This window comes from Monodon monoceros, unplaced genomic scaffold (genome assembly GCF_005190385.1).
Source record: "Monodon monoceros isolate NGI ecotype Baffin Bay Population unplaced genomic scaffold, NGI_Narwhal_1 Super_Scaffold_20, whole genome shotgun sequence".
NCBI classification, from domain to species: Eukaryota; Metazoa; Chordata; class Mammalia; order Artiodactyla; family Monodontidae; genus Monodon; species Monodon monoceros.
Window position 1 is genome coordinate 47,329,188 of NW_021703777.1, and position 23,710 is coordinate 47,352,897.

Sequence of the window (23,710 nt, forward strand, 5' to 3'; positions counted from 1 at the left end):
TGAACTGGGCATTGCTCACTCCTATGCATTGTACAGCAGGCAAAAAAGCTTTCAATAAAGCACTTAGCCCAGGAAATGATTTCTTACAAAAATATCCATTTTCTTTCTACAGTAAATATTTTGTGTACATTAGCAAACAGTCTGTCAAAAAAAAACAAAAATAAAAACTCTTCTTAGTATATTAAAATACATCATTGTTGACTTAACACATGACCCCACATAAATATTATTAATAAAATAGGAATATTAACATAACCAGGTATGCAGTTCATCCCTGCCCATAAGCTTAATGGCGCCATTCAGACTTGTGGCAATGCTGGATCCCCTGAGGTCACTCTTTCATATTCCTTCTTTGGTTCTTTACTTTTTCGATATCTGTACCTAGAAATATTCAGAAATTAAACCGTTAACACTGAACTTAACAGTAATAGGATCAAAGTATGTTAACAAAAAAAACAAATATATGGACGCTAAAGGTACATTAGCATAGTGTTTCCAAAATGACAGAGGTGAATAGGTTTAGGTTGGATGCTAGAGAAGAAGGAGGGAGGAAGGGGTAGTTTCTCTGAACAAATAATTTTGGGAGGAAATGGTGAAATGCTGTTAAAGGACTTCTCAAAGGCTTTCACATGATCATGAAAATTGTAAAATTCCAGGAGAGCATGTGACCACGTTTAATCCTGGTCTGTTTTATCCTTTTCTTTTCCTCTGTCTTTTCTTCCTTCCTTCCTTCTTTTCTTTTCTTTCTTTCTTCCTTCCTTCCTTCCTTTCTTTCTTTCTTTCCTTCTTTCTTTCTTTCATTCTACCCATCACATTGATATAATGCTATCACCAATAATAATGAAAATAAATCGGGCACTTATTAAGTGACTGACAATGTTCTAAATGCTATATATCCATTATTTATTTTATCCTCACACTTACCATTATCATCCTCATTTTACAGATGAAGAAAATGAAGTACAAATGGGTTACATAACCTGGTCAAGTTCTCCCAGCTAGGATTCATAGATCTATCGCGATTCAGAATCTTCATTCACTCATTCATTAAAGCTATCTTCCTAATATTTTGAGTTCATTTTCTACCCATTTTGAAGATGAAGCATGTAGCCTTAAGGAAACTGCATAATGTTTTTGCTTAGTGGAAGAATATGATTAGAAAACCTTTGTTTAGCCTTGATTTAGCTACTTGTCAACTAGATGAGCCAGGACATGTCAATTTACTTCTCTGGATCTTACTTTCCCGTCTTTATAAAAGAAAGGATTGTAGTCAAAGACCTTTCAGGTGCATTTCAGTTTTAATAATATTCAGTTATGTGATCAAAACCAATTAAAAAGGCATTATAATTTGGTGAATACTTAGGCTCAAGCATGGACCAAATAAATTTAATCTTATAAAAGTAACACTTTTGGAGCTTCAAAAGTAGGAGTGCATTACTGTCAGCAAAAATAAAATGAAATTCACTCAAATCTACACTGAAAAATCTGCACCACTTCCAAAATAAGAAGGGTTTCATGGAGGCATTTTTAATAAGTCATTCTATCCCTATACCCTGGTCCTAAGCCTAAAAAATGGCCAATCTGATATACTGTCAGTAGTTTGGTGCCCACTCTATATTTTCTCAGTTATTAGCATATATCAGTACAGCATAGTACATGAAGATGGAGTGTTGAAGATGGAACTTTGGGGGACTGACATGAACCAATTTTTAAAAGTCAGCTCTTATGATTATCTGGACACTCGTTTCTACCAGTCCAGATGTTCCACTGCTAAAACTTCTTTATAAATATCATTAGTGCAGAGTCTATCTTATCCCACTAAATAATACTTTGCCATATTTTTACCCAGTTTGTAAGTGTGGATTGTATAAAGGTAATTTACAAAAGCAGAGTGTTAAAAACAAAAACAAAAACACTGGCTTACCATCTGCAGAAATAGTATACAGAGCCAGCAACTACGACGAGGAACAAGATAACAAGAATCACAGTCAAAGCCACATATTCTTTGCTCAGAGGCTTTTGGACGGTTAAAAAGAAGTGCTCACATCGGACACCAGTGTAACCCACTTCACACCTAAAGGACAATGCAAGAGAAAGGTCAGTTATTTAAGAAAGAAATCACGGTTCTGAATTAGTTTTTTAAGAGCTAATCTTACAATGTAATGCAAGATACTGACAAGGTTTGCCAAAAGTTGTAAAGATGAATTCAAAGACTGACCTTAAAGCTGGCCCAACTTGGATAAAAGAGGCCCACACTGCTCTCAAGCTCAACTGCTGTATTAGAATGATAGTCTGGTTCAACTGCCAGGGTGGCTGACAATGGTGGTTTGTAAGTCTGAAGTGCTTTTTGTCTAAGTTAGTGGAATCGATTCTTATAACAATGGCTGACATATAAGTCCAGATTCAAGGCTAAGCTACTACTGCGGTAAGTATGAGAGGAAGGCATGTGAAGACCTGCCCATTCTGCAGTCCTGAAGCATCCGTACAATTTGATAACTGCTGTTTGTTCTACTATTTGTTCCCTAACTTTAAAAAAACTCACTCAATAAAGTTTCTAATAGTACATATAAACTGCATGCTAATAGTACATATAAACGGCAGCCCATGGAAACAATAGAGTAATTATTACAAAAATAAAAAAGAGAATGCGGGTTTTTAAAAAACTGTTTTTGTTTGCTTGTATTTGGCATATTACCTGCAGTGATTTTCACTCATGTCTACCAGGTAGATGCACTGTCCATGAAAACAGTAGCCGTTCATGTCAGGGCTACACTTTGATATTGACACTTGAGCCACACGTGGATTATCTTCTGTCTGAACTGTGAAAGAAATAGAAAGTGGAATATAGTCTGTTGCTTTCTTTGAAGAATCAATCACCCTTTCATAATAGTAACTACTGAGCTACTGGAACAAAGCAGGTCAGGTATTTTCAGGACAAAAAGTCACTCTAGTTGTCACGCTCCCTAGACCAACAAACAAACACTGAACCCCCAAAGGAAAATGGCCAACAGGCTAAACAAAACAAAACAAAATAAAACCTGGGGGTAAAATTCTCAAACAACAATGTTTAAGATAGAAAAGGTAAGCTGAAGACACACACACACAATCATGATCCTTCACAGTTATTCACTTATCCAAACAAAGTGTGTATAATTTTTTCAAATCTCAAAATAATTCTGACATTCATTACTCCCAAAGCAATTGCAAACTGAATCCGTTAATTAATTTAAGAGAGCTTAAATCTATAGTGGGTTTTAAGCCAGCAAGGCTTGTTTTGGTGTGCATTCCCAAACTTTCGGGTTCGGGAAATCAATCACAGTCTCTAACGATGAGACCTGGACATGAACTAGACAAACCTTGAGTTATAAATGCCTCGGTTACACAAATACAACAATGAAAATAGTAGTCTCTTTAGAATAGTGTTGCAACCTACACATAAAATTCACTTTAGAACGTTTTAATTACTAAAATGTGACGGATCTTTATGAAATAACCAAACAAATCATCTTGATTGTAATACTCTTGTTCAAATAGCCAAAAATAGGGAGTGAAGCACACCAAACCTCTAGAGAGCACAAAGAGGAAGGACAAGAAAGGAGGTGAAGTTGTTGCGGGAAATGCTCTGGTTCCTCAGGAAAAGTCTGGACTTAATAACTCAGAGTGAATATAAAGCAGATCTCTCTCTTTCTCACTCTCTCTCTCTTTTTTTTTTTTTTTTGGTGCCTAGGTGCTATTACTTTAATTTTATTTTTTAAATTTTATTTCTTTTATTTTTAATTTTTTTTTTTTTTTACTGGAGTATAGTTGCTTTACAGTGCTGTGTTAGTTTCTGCTGTACAACGAAGTGAATCAGCTATAAAGCAGATCTCTCTTGAACCACATTCAGAGTACTCTGGGCCCCAAAGATAAGACCATGCACCACTTTTTTTTTTTTAAATATGTTTTTTTTTTTTAATTTATTTATGGCTCTGTTGGGTCTTCGTTTCTGTACGTGGGCTTTCTCTAGTTGTGGCAAGCGGGGGCCACTCTTCATCCCGGTGCGCGGGCCTCTCACTATCGCGGCCTCTGTTGTTGCGGAGCACAGGCTCCAGACGCGCAAGCTGAGTAATTGTGGCTCACTGGCCCAGTTGCTCCGCGGCACGTGGGATCTTCCCAGACCAGGGCTCGAACCTGTGTTCCCTGCATTGGCAGGCAGATTCTCAACCACTGCGCCACCAGGGAAGCCCGCACCACTTATCTTTGCAACTCTATGCCTAAGCACGGTGTTTAGCATGTATTAAGTACTCCGTAGATTTTTCTGAATGAATGCTGTAACTCAAAATAAAAGACATCATGTGCTCCTTTTACAAAAAATAACAATATATTGACTGTCTACTGTGTAAAAAGTTTAAATTTTCCTGTTTTGCCTGGGATCCAACTCCTCACAATGGTTTCTCGGCGACGCTCTGAAATGACCAAAGGGAATCTGATTTTCTTTGTTCTCTATCTCTTTAAGATCAAATCTTTATATATATAACTAGGTGCTCAGTCCCTCTGCCTCCAGTTATTCCTTTATATAATTTTTCCAGATCCCTAGTTCACTGGGTTCTTTTGTTAATACAGCAGCTATTTCCCCCCCTTTTTTTCCCACTATCACATATTTACAGTCTTTGAGTTACATTTCTGTTAAGAATGTATAATTCTTTGATGCAACATTGACAAAGCTGGGCTTACCTAAAGCTGTGCAGTTATCTTCGGACTCTCCTGGGATACATGAAGGAATCACAGTTGTACTGAGAACTGCTTGTAGAAGATGGAAACCTATTTATGGAGAAAAATCAAATATATAACTAATGCTTCAAGGAAAGAAACCTTAATCAGATTTCCACATAATTACAGTATTTATAAAGTTCTTTTAATTATTTCAAGAATTTGATCCATCGAAACCATAAAAAAAAAATTCATGGAAACAGCCATATCATTGAAAATAAATGAACCCCCAGCTCTTCTGTCCAAGGGTAAAAGCCCTGGCATTACATTCAGAGTTACAGATTTGACCTACTCTAAACATTTCACAGTAACCTTTTCAAAGACCAAGATTGATTTCTTAAGAAGCTTAGCCATTGGAAAATTGGAAAATTTCCACAGTTTTACTTCATGATGTGTTCAGAGCAATGCTCCAAGGTAGAAACTATCACAAAGAAGGCTTCAAATAAAACTCAGCTCCTATTTATGGTCACAACTAAACAGGACTCTCAACCTAAGATACATCAGTTGTTGATGTAAGTACCTAAGTTACTCTTTGCATTACACATTAAAATCCATTTTAATGAATAAAATGTAATCTAAGTAAAGTCGGAATATATCTTATCTAATATGGAAAGGAACACACATGCTAGATGAACCACACTGGGCCCAAGAATCCAGTTTCTGTCAGCCCAGTAAGAGTTTAAACAAGGCGTTTCATGGTGTTTCTCCACTGAAAAGATAAATGTTGGGAAACAGGCACCAGAATGATTCAAGTAGTTTTCTGAATTGCGTAGTAAGAATAAGAGAATCCTTTTAATTGCACGAATGTTGACTGAAGAGAGTTCTGCTCTTCTTAGGAGTCATGCAGTTGCTCTTCACTCTTCCAGGCTATATGAGTAACCATTATATAAGAAACATTACTCGTGATGGTGAGAGTAGTAGGTAGCAGTTAACATTTCTTGCCCACGTACTGTATGTGGGCATGGTTCTACCCTCCTTACCTATACTATCTAATTTAATCCACTCACTGACTCTTTGAAGAAGATACTACTGTTCTCCCCATTAGACATATGAGAAAAGTGAGTTAAGTAACCTTCCCAAGAGTACATAGCAATGTTGTTAATGGGCTGCATTACAGAATCTGGCAACAGGCAATAATACTCGAGTATAATGGACATCACAGGGAACAAACTCAGATAAATGTAACTGAAGCAGAGTATTTAACCCCATAGGGAGGCAACAAAGTACATGGAAAGGCAATCTGGGAGAAAACTTGAGCTATGTAATTTTGGACAAATTAATTAAATTCTCTGGATCTCCATTTTCCCTAGTTTATAGAGTTTTGGGGAGAATTAAATGAAATTATATTTTTCTGAAACATCTAACATACCAGAGACTCATGAATGTTCCATGCCACTCAATATCTAGCCTCTGGTTTTAGCAGTAGTATATGTGGGTAGTGCCCTCTACTGGTCTATAACAATGTTATAAATCTCTCTGTACTTTGGTATTTTAAAGGATAATTAATCCATGTAATAGAGAATTTTATTTTATTTTTTCACAATCAGAGGAGTATGTATATGTTAAGCAAATTGCGTATGATTTGGGTAAAACTGAAATTAAAAACTAAACTACACATAAGCATCAGAATTTGCAATTTCTTAATGTTTCAAACTTGACACATAACAATCCTGTGAAGTAGTTATTAGCCCCAAACAACCGCAGTGTTAAATTACATGTCTGGTCCAAGACCAATTATCTAGTGACCATAGAAGATAAGAGTTAGGAGTCCATCTTTGGACATCAAGCCTCATAACCTTTCAGTGATTTGAAAATATCTTTTGAAAAGTTTAGCACTATCTCCTCCCCACTCCATAGTTCTCCTACAATATAAATGACGTTTCAATTGCTCTTATTGGGAAACAGAAAGCTTCTTGCTTTCTTTTTTTTTTTTTTTTGCGGTACGCGGGCCTCTCACTGTTGTGGCCTCTCCCGTTGCGGAGCACAGGCTTCGGACGCGCAGGCTCAGCGGCCATGGCTCACAGGCCCAGCCGCTCCGCGGCATGTGGGATCTTCCCGGACCGGGGCACGAACCCGTGTCCCCCGCATCGGCAGGCGGACTATCAACCACTGAGCCACCAGGGAAGCCCAAAAAGCTTCTTTCTTAAATGACAAAAAAGTGGCTAAAGTTTGGATTCCATTGTCAGTTGAACAGAGATGGAAAAGGATAACTTTGTCCACATAGCTTTCTAGGGTGAATTAGCTAGATTCTCATCCAAGCCAATTTTGTTCTACTTCTCGATATAATTTTGCCGTACACTTTCACTGTTGAAGAATTACCCCCTTTAATTTATACAGTCTGCTCAACACAAAGTGGAGTTCTAGATGTGTGTTTTTATATCCCTGACACTCCTATGCCTCCATACTTCGTCAACTAATGGGAGGAGATATTACCGATTCTCCCACTGCAAAAGGGCCATTGTGCAAATGCACATTTCTCTCTTTGCAAAGGATCGTTTCTTCATCCTTTCCAGAAATCAGATACTAGCCTTTCCTGTTCAGAATTGCTTACAAATGCAACCTGCGACTATTATAGAATCCAGCTAATTGCTTTGAGGTGTTGTTTACTAGGCTTTTTTTTTTTTTCTCAAAGATTTTTTGTATTGTTAGTTTTTCCACTGTTGGAAACTTTGTTCCAGTTAGTCACGCCATAAGTGAAATATTTGCCTTTGTGAATTAAATATTCAGGGCAGGGCGTGCCTCCACAAAAACTGGGCTGTCCTAACCTATGACACTCTCTTGGACATAGTCCATCGCTCAGGATGGTTTCTGTGAGACTTGGTACATTAATCCAACATTTGGGTATTTTACAGATGGAATTGTAAATAATTTTAAATGCTATTCTCAAATGAAAGTGTTTACACTACAGTTCCATCATAGATGCACGTAGCCAATAAACTATCAAAATTGGTTCTAAATCGTGTGTCCAGCTGCAAAGCTCTATTGCCTAAAAGCAGTGGTCCTCAGGTTTTTCTCAACCTCACCTCTGGCCCAGGGCTTTGCAAAATCGGGTAGAGGAGTAAGTGGGAATGATCAAAAGATTGAAAAAGTCCACCCATGGAGAATTTTGATATCCAGCACCCTGTCACCCTTATAAATCACTACTCATTACAGTCATACAGGGAAGGAATAGATGCTAACGTCCTATCCATATATTTCCTTAATCTTTCAGTTCTTCATGACTTTAGTGTTATTTGAACATAATGATCTCTCTGTAATTCAAATGCAAATCTTATATTTGAGTTTTCAATCTTGACCATGGGTCCCTGCTAAGAAAATAATTCCCTGTGATAGTAAAGATTTTAGACAGGGTCAGTGTGTCAGAAAACAGATCTGGTAGCAAGCTCTACATTGGTAACTAAGATACAGAGGAATTCTGTGCTAAATGATAATCTGTAAGCTCAAAACTGGCCATTGGAACTTCTGTTTCAATAATGTTATGAAAACAAAACTCCCTTTGGAGGCCATTATTCCTGTCAAATTTCCAGATGGGTTTCAGTAATGTAAAGCTCACCTGTTCATCTCTCTACCTTCATCTTTCACAGATTTGTTTCCATGAAACCTCAAATGTGCCAGCAGGAAGTGACACCGGTGACTCACAGCACACATATCACCTCTACTCCGTGGGTCAGGGCCGAGCCTACACCTTACACGATACTGGGGACAGCACGTGGGAGCGGTGGAGTACCATCACCCCAGTGGGGGGAGCACTAAGTAAGAAGTGCTTGCCTGATAGTCAGGAGGAATGCCAGATGTAGAAAGCACCCTTTTTATTGTATATGGTTTCTTTTGTCCTTGCTTCCTTATGGCCACACTGAGGGGCCATCTCGAAGGAGGCTGAGATTTGGTGACTGGCTGACCAAGCCTATTCCTCAATAATCAACTGCAATTCTTGGAGATAAAATGGCTTTCCTGAATAACAATCAAGCAAATAAAAACGACCCGAAATAAAATGAGATAGGTTACAGAATGAAAAGAATGCACCTTATTTTCCCAATTTCACCTTTTAGGCTATTTAGACTGGAACAGCAAATTCATAATGAATCATAGTATTTGCCCAACCCCAAAACAGGCAGCAAAATCTGCTTTGTTCACACTTTTGCTGTGGTCACATGCCTACCTATTTATGGACTGTTAGTTTTCTACCTTCTTCCAGGGCAGTCTGTAATTTTAGGATTTGTCTGTAACATAGTAGGCTTGTTAGGTCTTGTATACTTTCAAGGAGTGAATATGCCTTTACCACTTCCAGATGCCTTTTTGTCTCAAATCCACTATTAGATAAAGTCCTGCTTCACTTCATTAAAATAACTATAAACTATCACATCAGACACTGAAAATAACTATTGTCAGTACTTTCTAGTAACAGCCTATGTTTTCAGAGAATAGAATATATATATATATGTGTGTGTGTGTATACATATATATCATAATATATATCTATATATCACAAATCTTGCTTCCTACCAGCAATCATTTTCTTCCTACAGTTTTTCAACATTAACCTTATCACTAAGCTTCATTAAAGTAAAAGCCAACAACTATTTGAGATAAAAACAGGATAACAGGGTGAAACCAGAGGTTGATGTAATAAATGGGTTACAAATAAGTCTTTAAGTTTGAGTTTCAAATATAGCCATAAGATCTTCCTTGTCAAGTGTCAAGAAAAGATTTAATACGCCATGTTTTTCAGTTCAGAGACATTAAACTAAACTCTTCAATTTCGGTAGTAATTTCTAAATCATACTTCAAAGTGCTCATATATTTTAGTGATCATACAATACTATACTTAATGCTCTCATAATGCAGGAGAAATCGTATCAACTATTGTATAAAGGATACACTTTGTACTAATTTGGGTGTTTTGGAATTTTGTGACTAAAAGCTCTAAATATGGAACTTGCCCCTCCTAAAACCAAAGATTCATCTCTATAGTGTTATTTCAAATGATCTATTGAAACTGTATTTTTTTTTCTTTAAGATAATGTTACACAAGAAGGTCTCTTTAGAACCTTTTCTGTCTTCACTCCCTTCCATCATGCTTCTCACACTATCCCTATTGATCCAATTCAGAAATTTAAATGACTATTACATTATTGTCTCAAAAAAATCTTCTAAAGGAGCAACAGTTTAGATTATAAGCGTTTGTCATTTGCCTTTTTTTCATTATGGTCATATTGTGTACTACAGCTTTGAAAACTTAATGACATTTTTAGAAGCATATTGTCTATCATATCATTCATTCTTTATAGAAGCCTATTGCCAAAAACGAATTTGCAAAAGGATAGAGTTTTAATCGGTAAGCATCAAAAAAGAGGAGAAAATGAGTACATAAAAGATAATTTTAAAAGCCTTAATTACACTTCATTCCGAGAATCTATGTAATGCACCTAGCATAATGGAAGGTGTTAAGAAACTTTATTTTGTGAAAATATATAGTTTTTTGGTTAACAGTGGAGACTTCAACTTCCGTGAGAAGCACAAGTTCATCTGTAGTATGATGGTAGGGTGGGAATGGCTTAATTATACTTGATAAATGGGAAAGGAGAGCAGCTTAGCTCTCTTATACTTACTTTTAGTAACTACATGTCTCTAAGAATATTTGTTCAATAAATATCTACTGAGATTTTTCTAAATGCAAGATACTGAATGAGCTGCTGAAAGGAAAACTGATGCAAAGGACATAGCTCCTGTTCTAGCTAGAGTTAATGAGGCTAGACTCCAGGTGGTGGCGAGAGAAAGAGAGAATTCATAGATGACACCAAGTTTCTGGCCAGAAAATACCAAGGAAGGTGGTGCCATTAAAAGAGGCGATAACATAGGCAGGACAGCAGGTTTGTGGTGGCATCTACAGATAGTAGACATGAAGGAGGACATAATGAGAGAAGGAATTTGAGTTTTTAGTTCATATATCATCTGTTTATATTTATGAGGCACTTGGGAAAACACATCTGGAGTAAAGCAATAAGAATGGAGTTGATGGAGTCTATTTGAAAATCATATGAGGAAATATCACCTTTAAAGGCACAGGAGTCATTCAAATGTTCCACGGGAAATAGCATGCAATGGAAAATAATGAACTTCGGGAAATAGGTGATAAGGAGTGGATAGAAATGGCCAAGGAATTTGGGGAAAAAAGGAAGTTCAGTCTTGCGGGAGCCAAGAGAGCAGAGTTACAAAAGGAGGCATGGAGATATACAAACTGCCAACAAACACATGAAAGAATGCTCAACATCATTAATCATTAGAGAAATGTAAACCAAAACTACAATGAGATATCATCTCACCCCAGTCAGAATGGCCATGATCAAAAAATCTAGAAACAATAAATGCTGGAGAGGGTGTGGAGAAAAGGGAACACTCTTGCACTGCTGGTGGGAATGTGAATTGGTACAGCCACTATGGAGAACAGTATGGAGGTTCCTTAAAAAACTACAAATAGAACTACCATATGACCCAGCAATCCCACTCCTGGGCATATACCCTGAGAAAACCATAATTCAAAAAGAGTCATGTACCAAAATGTTCATTGCAGCTCTATTTACAATAGCCCGGAGATGGAGACAACCTAAGTGCCCATCATCGGATGAATGGATAAAGAAGATGTGGCACATATATACAATGGAATATTACTCAGCCATAAAAAGAAACGAAATTGAGCTATTTGTAATGGGTGGATAGACCTAGAGTCTGTCATACAGAGTGAAGTAAGTCAGAAAGAGAAAGACAAATACCGTATGCTAACACATATATATGGAATTTAAGGGAAAAAAATGTCATGAAGAACCTAGGGGTAAGACAGGAATAAAGACACAGAACTACTAGAGAAGGGACTTGAGGATATGGGGAGGGGGAAGGGTGAGCTGTGACAAAGCGAGAGAGAGGCATGGACATATATACACTACCAAACGTAAGGTAGATAGCTAGTGGGAAGCAGCCGCATAGCACAGGGAGATCAGCTCGGTGCTTTGTGACCACCTGGAGGGGTGGGATAGGGAGGGTGGGAGGGAGGGAGACGCAAGAGGGAAGAGATATGGGAACATATGTATATGTATAACTGATTCACTTTGTTATAAAGCAGAAACTAACACACCATTGTAAAGCAATTATACCCCAATAAAGATGTTAAAAAAAAATAAATAGATAGATAAAGGAGGCATGGGGTGGTCAGCAATGCAACGACTGAAGAAAGTATGAGTGGCTCCATCATAAATAAGATTCATCATTATTCAGGGAAAATAGTGTTAAAATCAGCAATAAAAATTGCTAAGTTGATTTTTTTAACACTAGAATTGGTTTTGTATTTGCATCCAGCTTACCATTAATATGAATTTTATTTGTCTTGGTAACTCAAGCACTGATTATTCAAACTGTGAATTATGAGTGGCAATGTGTTATAGCAATGGAAAACACATTAGCTAATGCTTCTCACCCTGGAGTAATTTTGTTAACCAGGGACACGGAGCAATGTCTGGAGACATTTTTGTTTGTCACAACTCAGGGTGGGTGGGGTGCTACTGACATCTAGTGGGTAGACACCAGGATTGCTGCTAAACACCCTGCAATGCATAGGACAGTCCACAACAAAGAATTATCCAGTCTGTAATGTAAATAGACCCAAGGCTGAAAAACCCTGCAGTAGACCCGTGAGGTATGGAGTACAGTTCTAGCTCAGATACTAAGTTTATCCCTCTGAAGCTAGGTTTCCTTATCTCTGAAAATGTCACCTAGGCTTGGGGTGGAGTGGAGGCAGAGATGGAATTTAGATTAGATTACTCTAAGCTTCCATGCATTTCTAAAACAATACTTTTCTTTTTCTTACTGACTATCCGTCATTTAGTCATATCACTGCCCGACCTCTCTCTTTCTCTCTCTCTCTCCCTCTCTCTCTCTCTCTCTCTCACACACACACACACACACACACACGTACACACACACTGTGATATACTTAAATTTTGTTAGGCATACCATCAGTGAATACAGACTACATTAAAGATAGAAATGGGAAAAATAGGGAAGAAAAGGTATTCAACTTTATTATTAAATAGAACTGAATTTTCAAAAACTATTGCTCAGCCATAATATTTTGCTTCTCAAGCACGTTTTCAAAGAACAGCTGGTTGAGTCAAAACATAGTGCTGAGAACTCTAAATAAAGTACCATTCTAATCACCCATCCAACAACATTTACTGAGTGATTAACGTAAGTCTGTTACAATGTGAATGATAAAAGATAAGTACAGCACCAGTTAGGAGAGACAGGGCCAGATACGCACTTACAGGGTGACGTGAAAAGGGTAGGACCGAAGGATTCAGAGGGATGCAAAGGGGTGGGGGGAAGACTGCACATTTATTTTCCAGTGGTGAGGGAAAGATGAAAGGGGCTATCAGAGAAGGCTTGATACTTCTCTTCAGTCTTAAAGGATGGGGGGAACTTTCACCGAAAGTGAAGAGTGAGTTGGGAGCATCCACAGTAGACGATACAGCATATTCATAAATGGAGACTTACACTCTGGGTAACTCACTTCTTTTTAAGTCTGCTTTCTCATTTGTAAACTGGGAATAATAACACTTTTCCTGGCTAAAAGGGAGTTATTATAAAGATCAAATGAGGCGTTTTTCTAAAAAAGCACTTGCTGCTACTGACAACACCTCTAATTTCAAAAGTGTTTTTTAGTATTTTAATATTATGATATTTATAATGTCCGTATATAATAACCTGATGACATAGTTATTATGATCTCCATTTTACAGATGACAAAACTGAGGCTCAAAGAGGAATAAATCCTTCCAAAAGTATGAAATAAAAGAACTGGGGTGTGAAACCTATATTCTATATACTATGTCTCTTGATTCAAAACTATACAGTTTGACTAACACACCACTGGTAAGCAATTATACTCCAATAAAAACGTTTAAAAAAATATACAGTTTGACACACATACATGTGCGTGTGTGTATATATAAACATATACATATATGTGTATATATATATATACATACACACATATATATTTATACATATATATGAGGAAGAGAGGCTTTTCCCCTTATCCTGAGGACTTTCAAGAGGATTTGTATTTAACTCACTTTCAAGCCTCAAATTTAAAATTCAGGATTTTTGACCTAAGTAATTAAGGGTTAACATTTTTTTCTGGACAATTATCAAGTTGTCTTGTGTGTTATAAATATAATTCTAGTTAATTAAATCATTACTTTAACCTAGAATATCACTAAAGCTTTATTTGCCCTATAACCAGACAGGCACTCTTACATAAACTGCATTGCCAGAGGACACTGAGTCTGTCGCATTACTTCATTTTTCCAAAGGTTCCAGAATTGCCATACCAAGGCAATGGTTTTCAGGGTGCTTCTCCTTGAGGACCTCTCCTATTACAGCTCTAGGGAGTCTTCCTATTGTCTTCTGAAGGAATGTTCTCAACAGTAGTTACAGCCATATGAATTAGACAATTTGCATAGGCCTATATTCAGGGCGAAGACTGACAGATGAGGAAGCCACACCTTAATTTTTTTTTTTTTTTTTTGCGGTACGCAGGCCTCTCACTGTTGTGGCCTCTCCCGTTGCGGAGCACAGGCTCCGGACGCGCAGGCTCAGCGGCCACGGCTCACGAGCCCAGCCGCTCCGCGGCATGTGGGATCTTCCTGGACCGGGGCACGAACCCGTGTCCCCTGCATCGGCAGGCGGACTCTCAAGCACTGCGCCACCAGGGAAGCCCAGCCACACCTTAATTTACAGTCTTTTTAAAAAGGATTCCTTACTTGACATTTGCATCTCCTGGTGATTATTAACCAGGAAATGGGAGATTCTTGGGCAAAAATGAACAGAAGACATTCAAATTCAATTTTTCCAAAGTGATTATGTGAATATTACACTTTTTTTTAACCAAAGAACTATGTCTATTTCCTCACTGTTAATAGAAGTGTGCTGTAGATTCCAACTTGACCCTTTATCAATACTACATTCAATTCACAATATTGTGAATGATCCAGGGAACAAAAAGGATGTGGGTTTCCTTCTCCTTGATTTCTTTACTTACTATACATCTAGGAAAGTACAAAAATAGAAACAAAGGCCTCAGTCAACTGATGTCAATGATGGCTTCATAATAAAAGTCATTTCCTGGGTATTAAAAATGCTGAAATAGGTTAAGTAAAAATTTAACATATTTCAGCTGAGCTTAAGGAAATAATTGTATCTTTTCTGTGCTTGATTTTGAGTGATACCATAAAGTACCATTTTTGCACAAATACCAGTCCCCATAACAGATTCTAAGCCCTGGGGCAGTCCCCAGACTACTCTGGAACTTCTCTATTAGAACCTGTTACTTTTATTATGCTTCTGATAACTCTGAGAACCTCTGGCTCTTACACATTGCTCCAGAGTGACCTTGACATTTGCCATCTCTAAATCCTTGTAAGGTACCTGATTCACTGAGCCTCAGTTTCTTCATTTGTCAAACTGGTCTAATCATACCTACCTCCTATAGTGTTTTAAGGAGCAAAGGAGAAGATAACGTGGAGAACACCTAACACACGACATGGTCGGCTCACAGGAGGCATTTGGTAACTGTTAGCTCCCTTCCCAGCTCCTGGATTTGGGCCTCAGTGCTGAAACACACACCCCAATTGCCCAAGTTGTTCATGTGGCAAGATGATGCGGAAGGCAGCTAGAATACCTAGACCAAAACCCAGACCGGAGAGGCCTGTCATCCTGTTTCTACCTATGATGTGTCATCTCAGGTTGTGCCAGCACCAGGCAGCTCATAAGCTCTCAGGGTCAAAGGAAAAGATCTGAGGTGAGCCATTGCCTCATTGAGATCCGCGCTTCTCATGTTTCAAGAAAGAATGTTTATTCTGCTCAATTCTCTGTCATTGTGCAATGAAGTGGACATCAGTTGTCTTGGATCTGTCATTCAGGAACACGCTCAAAAGCCCGTTTGGGTATCAATGAACATGTCTGACTTTTAGATCAAGAGCCCCTAAACGTTAATTGCAGAACTCAAGAGAAAAATTTCTCCTCTTCATCCTGCAACAATCAAAGATTAGAAATGATAATTTAGGGCTTCCCTGGTGGTGCAAGTGGTTGAGAGTCCGCCTGCCGATGCAGGGGACACGGGTTCGTGCCCCGGTCCGGGAGGATCCCACATGCCGCGGAGCGGCTAGGCAAGAGAGCCATGGCCGCTGAGCCTGCGCGTCCGGAGCCTGTGCTCCACAACGGGAGAGGCCACAGCAGTGAGAGGCCCGCGTACCACAAAAAAAAAAAAAAAAAAAAAAAAAAAAAAAAGAAATGATAATTTAACTCTAAAATTATATATTATTTAGAATGCATTATCTAGTTTGAGGTATCTCAACCCTTTTACTTAATGTTGAGTAAGCTAAAAGTGCCAGCAAACCTGGGTGCGAACTTTTTCAGCACAGCTTTGCTTTTCTATGGGACACCGGGTAACAGTTTCCCCACATATAAAGCAAGAACATCAATATCAAATATTTATAAAATGTAAAGGTAACCAAATGATTGTGGGGTGTGTGTAGCAATTTAAATCTGCATGTGTTGGAGACAGAGGATGGAAATGAAAGTGTATTTTTTCCACAGATATAAATACATGTGAATTCCACAAAAAAAGCGAAAATAAAATGTTTGCTGAAATCTAAAATAACTGTTTCCTTCTTTTGAAGGCTAGACATTTGGGAAAAGTATTTCTAGGTAATCTTTTGTTTGGGGGGAAAATGGCAATTTCACAAGTAACTGGTGGCCTTGCCTTGTGCTTTGGAATAAGACTATTGAACTTGCATACCTGAATAGAGTACAGAGATATGATATAGAACTTCAAACAGGAACTTTCTAGTGGCAGGGAAATATCTAAACAAACTGGGAAAACAGAAACTGACCTAGCTCATTTGGAAATGGGCTTGGCACCTGATGAAATAGGTGAACTATAATTAAGTAATGCAATAAAGGAGTTAAGCACTTTTATGGCAAAAAAACACACACGACACATATGCTAGGTAGGTAGTAACCAGGTTATTCAGAGGCTCTTGCTGTCTCAAATTAGCATATTCAATGAGTGGCCCAGAACAGACACTTACTTGCATTGTTCAGAGCAACCTTACAGGTGGGAAAAAAAAGCGCTAAGCTATTCTGATCTCTAGGTTAATTTCTAACTTTAGGAAGACTGTCACCTTTGTAAATTCATTCTTTTCACGGAGACTTCAAAACAAAGATAGCAAAGCCACATTATTTACTGAGAACCTTCTAGCACGTCGTTCTTAGTACAGTTTTGGTAGAAACCACAGATCCAGTTTCCACCTATGTCCTTGAAGTTGGACGACTATGCATAGTTGTTACAACTATGCATAGTATGCATTTCATTAGGTTTCCCAACCCGTTAAGATAAGGCGTGTCGAAATAATAATTGAACTGTCACATCCTGCACAGGTAGAGTGAGTTAGGGGAATTCGCCTCACTGCAACTCCAGAAAAAAAGCGAGATTGACAACCTTTATTTCCTTATTAAAATTTTCATATACAGCTCCAAATTCCTCTTGAAGTTTAGGAATTCACAATATATATTTTTAAACCAGTTAAGTTAAAGATTTTTTTTCCCCTGTCCACAAGAACTAAATTATCTCAAATAAGAAGCATTAAAGTACGCTCAGCCATTACAGAATACAAGGGTGCAAGTAGCAGCGAGCGAAAAGAGCTCGACCAGCCCGCGGGGGGAAACCGGAAGCAGCAGGTGTTGGCGTCCAAGGGCCTCCAGGAGCACCCGGACCTGCGCGTGTCCCTCCCGCTCCGGGTACGCAAACAGCCTTTTCATTCTCTGGAGCTTCAGCGAAGCTGGCACCGCCGCACGCCAGCGCCCCCAGACGCTTAACCTGCCTTGATTTAGAAAACCTAAGGCAAGACAGGCGGAACAGCGTTTCTCTCCAAAAGGTCTTTCCTAGGCGCGGGTCTTGTCCCGCCTCCTGTCCCCGCCCCCAGCCCGGTTTCCCCCCGTCTTTTGGATTTCTAGAACTGTCAGATTTTCAAAAGGAAACAACAAACCCGAAATCTTTTCAACTTTTTATTTCGCCTAATACGGAGCTATATTACTTCATGCAGAACACACAGACCAAGTTCATCTATCCGTGCAAGGTGTTTTAACACCAGCCCCTTCCCCTACCCCACCCTCTTCCATCGCCTGCTGGAGGGAAAGACGGGCTCGCCTAACGAGAGACGTCGTTCGAAACGGAGTACACCTGAGTCTGGTGGAAAGCGCGGTACTTGTCAAAGGACAGCTGCCCCGGGGCCGCGCAGTCTCGTCTTCCGCGGCGGGAAGGGGCGGGGGACTCACCCAGGCAGAGCAGCGGCGCGGGGACCCAGCGGGCACGGCGCGGCTCCATCCTCCTCCCCGCGTCAGCGTGTGCGGGGCGCGGGCGTGGCCTGGGCGGCGGGCGGGCGGGGACCGGAGGGGCTGCGGCGGAGGCGGCGGTGGCGGTGGCGGCGGCGGGCGCTGTGGGAGCTGCGGGGTCCACGCGTCGGCAGCTTTTCCCTCCGACACCCGGTCTGTAGGGCAAGTGAACTCCACAGCCCGCGCCGAGACCTTTATAAGTACGGGGCGGGGCCTGGGGACTGAGGACTAACTGCGTGTCCGGAGTTTCATAATCGCCCCCGGGGGAGGAGTGGCCGGAGGACTGTCCGGATGTCATCCTCCCTCTCTGAACACCTGCGAGTGGCTGAGGAATGAAACAATGCTCTTCAGGTGAGCCGGGGACTACTCCCCACACTTTTGCAGCTCCCTCTCGGGCTCCTGCGGGCGGAGGTAGGGAGCGTGGACCAGAAGGGTGGGTTTGCGCTGTGGGACCACCTGCTGGAGAGTGGGCGGTTTTAGTTGCTCTGGGTGACAGGCGTAACTTGAGTCAGCCAGTCTTCCTGCCAGGGCTGGAGTTCCCAGTACGTGCATTTGGAGAGCTGTGTGTGTGTGAGTGACTTACGGAAGTTCTTGAAACTTGTCAGTGGCTCAAGGACTTTCTTTGGGGTCACACCCACCACTGCCCAGAGTTGCTTTTTGTGTCTACACCTTCTTTCGAAGCCCTCGGCTTCCTACGTGGTACAGGCATTTATGGCTTCAAAATCTAGTGATTATGAAGAAATAATCATAATTATTTCTTCATAATCATCATTTCTTCCCCTAAGTGATTTGACTTCCCTGAACTTTGCCTTAATCCTGTCACTCCGCTGTACAGAATCTTTCAGTAACTTCCCATTGCCTTTTGGACAAGGCCAGACACAAATGTAAAGCCAACAGTCTTTTCAACCTCAGCTCCCACTAGTTCACCGGACAAATTTTCGCACCCCAGCTAGGCTGGGAAACTCACTCTGCCTTTGCTTATTCCCACTTTCCTCCCTGTGCTGGTGGAGTCACAGTTTGGGGAAATGGCTGCGTTTTACTGGAGCTGGTCAAATCCTACTCACTTTCCTGGTTCTACTCAAGGGCCTGGATTTCTTGACCCTACAGGTACCTCTCTCCATTCTGACCTCTTACAGCTTGTATTGTTTATCTTTCCCCTAGACTCGGAATTCTAGATCTGGTACTTCATACCTGATGAAACTACTTTGATTTGTTTAACTTTTCTTGTTTGTCAGTCATATGTTCAGATCTGTATGAATACATAAATTGCCTTACTTGTTGTTGTATTTCCCCTGTAGGGCCTGAAAACAGTGTGTCAATACAGCAGTACTGACAGCATAGTTGAATGGAAAATGGAATCTAATGGATGTTGGTTAACTCCTTACCTTTCTACTTTTTGTTTTCTTCTTATTATTCCTTTCCTTTTCCTCCCTCCCTCTCTCTCTCTTCTTCCTTCCTTTCTTTCCTTCTTTCTTTCTTTCCCTCTTTCTTTTCTTTTTCTTCCTTTCTTTCTCCTTCCCTCCCTCCCTTTGTTTCTTTCTTTCTTCCTTCCTTTCTTCCTTTCTTCCTTTCTTTCTCCCTCTTTCTCCTTCACCAGAACTCTCATGTTGGAAACAAACACTTTGTCTTTCCCTCAGTGGTTAAGATCATGGGTTCTGGATTTAGATTGTCTGCATGTGAATCCTTGGACAAGTTGTTTAACCTCTCTCCATTTCCTCATATGTAAAATAGGGATAATAATAGTGTCTAACTCATCGGAAGATAATGAAGGTGCTTTCTGTAATGCCTAGTACAGAGTTGGCACTCGTTAAAAATACCTGTTGTGATATGTAAACACATGTTAGGATGATGGTACTTAATAGGTTGGCAGTATTCATGAGCTAAATGAATGAATGCATGGTAAGGTAGAGGTAGGATTATGGGTTCCTAAGTCTTAACTTCTGAATCCAGAGGGAAAACAAGCAGTAAGTAACTTGTCACTTAATTGCTCTTTTGTAAAAGAATAAATGGAACCAAGAAAGATGATCCTGGCAATGGGTTAGTTTTATGGAACATTGACAGGGATCCCAAATTTGGTAAATTAGAATTAGGAAAAGGGACTGCTGGCTCGTAATAGTTTTTGTTTTACAAATTGGATCTGGAAAAGAAATAACTCAAGTGTCTGAAAAATTAAAGCAGAATTCATTGGAAAGAATGAGGGGTCAACTGGGAGCATTTCCTTATTTTGCACAATGGCCTGTCATTTACCTACGAGGAGTGACAGGAAGAAGAATGTCTTAGTCCTAATTAGTGTCTTATTTCAACAAATACAGTGTTGTGGTTTGTGCTCAAAAGAAGGATGGGGTGGGAACACGTTGGGGAAAATGGGGTCGTGCAGCAACAGTCAACTCTTTGGTATTGATATGTGAAGAGGAATTTTTTGGCGCTTCGTAGCTAATGCCTGCAAGCATGAAATATCATCATCGTGAAAAAAATCCTTGTGTTTATCCCAAAATTTTCCACAGCAAGGAACTCCTCTACGGGTTAAGTTCACATGGTGTGAAGAAATCTTTTCTTTATTGGTTCTATGTTTACTCAATTTTCTAGCCATCAGTTTTCAAGAATGACTCCATCATGATACATCAGGGAAGATTTGCCACTGCCTCTGCGAAATAGCCGTCTTCTTCTTCTTTTTTTTTTTTTTAATAATTGGAAACAATTTTCACTAATCTTTCATTTAAACGTATCACAGTATGAAGTACAATCATAATTCCTCTTAAAGGCACAAAATATATTTGAAGATAGGACAGTTTGGGAAGAAAATAATCAAGTCATAGAGAATTTTCCAACTAGGAAGTGACTTAAAGACATCAACCAGATCAGCAATTCCCAATCTGAGAGGTTTGGGGATCTTCTTTGTCAAATGGTTAGTAAATATAAATAATATTTATAGTCTAAATATCTATCTAGTACATTGAGTATTGTGATTATTAAAATGTATTCATTTAAAATTGATAATGAATTTAAGGTGGCTTGGTGGCACCTGTAGTTTAATTGATACATAACAAACATGTAACCTCTGTCAGGTGGGGAGATGTGGCAAAATAATCTTTTTACATTATAAGAGGTCTTCTTAGGGGACTTAGGAAACCCTGGGCTGGCAGCATCCACATACAGGCCTAAATGGGTATCAGCAATAAACCTATTACAGACCATAGCCAAATCCAGCCCTGGGCCAGACCTAAAAAACTAGCATCTAGCCTCAGACAAGAATGGATAAAACCTCACAATTCTTCTTCCGTCTCTTGCTTTTTTCCTCAAGTCAGTGCTCCTTGGGACTGCAACGGGCACTTGTTTATTATGAAATTACTGCTTTTCAAACTAACAACAGATAATACCTGCTTTGGTGAATTAGCTTTTATATAACACAAAATGTTTAAAGTCTTTTATTAGCTAATCCTTAGCAAGAACTGCTACAATGGAGTGGTGCTGGATTACTTTTTTTTTTTACAATGAAGGTGTTGAAAAATATAGGAAAGTGTTCAAGATCAAGTTATTAAATTTGATATTCAAAATATGAGTCCTAGAACATGAATTCTGTTCTATCAGATGCTAACTTCTGGAAAAAAAACTGATTTTATTCTAAATTTAGCCAAATATTAACCATATGGGAACTTTTTAGCAAATTCCACTTGAATGAAGAATTTATGTCCTTCAGGATAATTTTTAAAATGTGTGCTAAATAGTGTCTTATAAACTACAAATAAAACACAGATTTCCAAGCAAAATTCTGGGCTCTCTCTATCCCCATATATCACCTGTATGGGAAAGTGACTGCTTCGCTTTTCTCCTTGACCAAAAATCAACAGACTGCCGTGCCATCTTTCAGTGATTTATTTATTCATATCATATACAGTTAGAGACAAAAATAAAGAAGGGAGGAATATATATTGAATGTAGTGATCCTCCCTTTTTTTAAATAACCTTTATCATAGACTTTTTTTAAAAAGTCATTTTCCTCTGGACTAATCCATTCTTAATTGAGAATTAGTATAAGAATTCAAAAAGGAAAATTTCCTTGTTTTTCTTTCAGTATATACAGAGGTAGAGGAAAGTAAAAATTTAGAAAGCTTTAAAGTCTAATAAGTAGTAAATTATTATTTCTTATTGATTGACCTGATAATTTGAGGAGTTTTCTGAAACCAAAAATGATTCCAAAACATTTACAAATTTACGTACCATTTGAATGTTGACTGAATGGTGTGGATGGCTGATTAACTGACTAGATCAGTGAATTCACTCAAAGACACTATCTTCTGTTTGTGGTTCTGTTTAGATTCAGAACCATAGGTGGAAAGGAACATGAAAGTAGTGGATATTTGTTCTTAAATCTAAATGTGGATGGATGTGCCTAATAATAATAATAATAATGACAACTACTATTTATACCTAACATTTTTAACTTGCTAGGTAGTTTAAAATATAATGGCTTACTTATTCCTCTAAATAACCCTGTGAGGTCAGTACATTTTTATTTCCGTTTTACAGATGAGACTAAGGCAAAATAGTAAGGAATTTGTTCAAGGCCCTTCAGCTCATAAACAACAGAGACGGGATTGAAACCAGGCAACCTGACTCCAGGTGGTACCAGACTCTTTCACCATCACACTGTATTGCTTTGACCCATAGCAACACCTGGTTCACTGAAAGTGCAGTGCTTGTTATATGTGCGACGCTCTCAGATATTTTCATTAAAATCCACGTTTCTGGAGTTTTCTAGTCTCAGATTCTTTGCAAAGAGCATTCACATCCCTTTGCAGATAGGTTTTATACTCCTTCCTTAAGACAAACGTCCTGTGTTGCTGTTATCCTATTAAGAAGAAAATCAGGTGTGCCAGCCTTCCAGCTTCCATTGCCAAAGCATTTGTTAATCTTACTATTTTATGGTTCATTGTGTTCATGTAAAACATTTTATGCTACGAATGTCCCATCAGAAATGTCACCTGTGAATTTCATCAACAGAATCCTCTGAAAAAATCATTCAGTAATCGCAAAATGTAAGAAAAAGACAGATACTATGTGATATTAGGAACCTGATAGCTGACGCTGCTGCTGCTTGTACTTGCCGTGAACTGTGCCCTAGTAATAGAAGAGCCTCCCCTTCCGTCGCTTATACCCACAGAGCATTAATTACACACGTAGTGATGATGAATTAGGAATGCAGCTATCCCTATTTAAAGCACTGCTATTTCATGTTTAGCTAACTCCTAGTAGGATGTGATCATACATTGCCTACGTTGGTGCTTCTGCTCCTTAAGCAACACTTTACAGTTAAAAGGTTAACTTTCAGAGTCATTGATTCAACAATCATTCAATAAGCATTTTATGTCTCATACGACCACACATCAGCCTTTGAGAAACTTTGCAGTTCATTTCTAAACCATCTGCATGATGACTGCATGATTGCTTATGGATTTATGTAGTTTCATAAATATTTAATGTTAATGTCATTATCAGGTGTGGAAAAAGGACAAAA

The 23,710-nt window shown here is 39.0% G+C and overlaps 1 protein-coding gene across 1 annotated transcript; it reads right to left on the reverse strand.

Moving 5' to 3' along the window:
• Window positions 1-278: 278 nt before the first annotated feature.
• Window positions 279-18,204, reverse strand: EREG (epiregulin). Its single transcript, XM_029236058.1, has 5 exons — window positions 18,139-18,204; window positions 4,714-4,800; window positions 2,696-2,819; window positions 1,925-2,074; window positions 279-381 (listed from the first exon to the last, which is right to left on the reverse strand). The coding sequence occupies exons 1-5, from the start codon at window positions 18,185-18,187 to the stop codon at window positions 300-302; spliced, it is 492 nt and encodes a 163-aa protein (XP_029091891.1). The 5' UTR covers window positions 18,188-18,204; the 3' UTR covers window positions 279-299.
• Window positions 18,205-23,710: the final 5,506 nt, after the last annotated feature.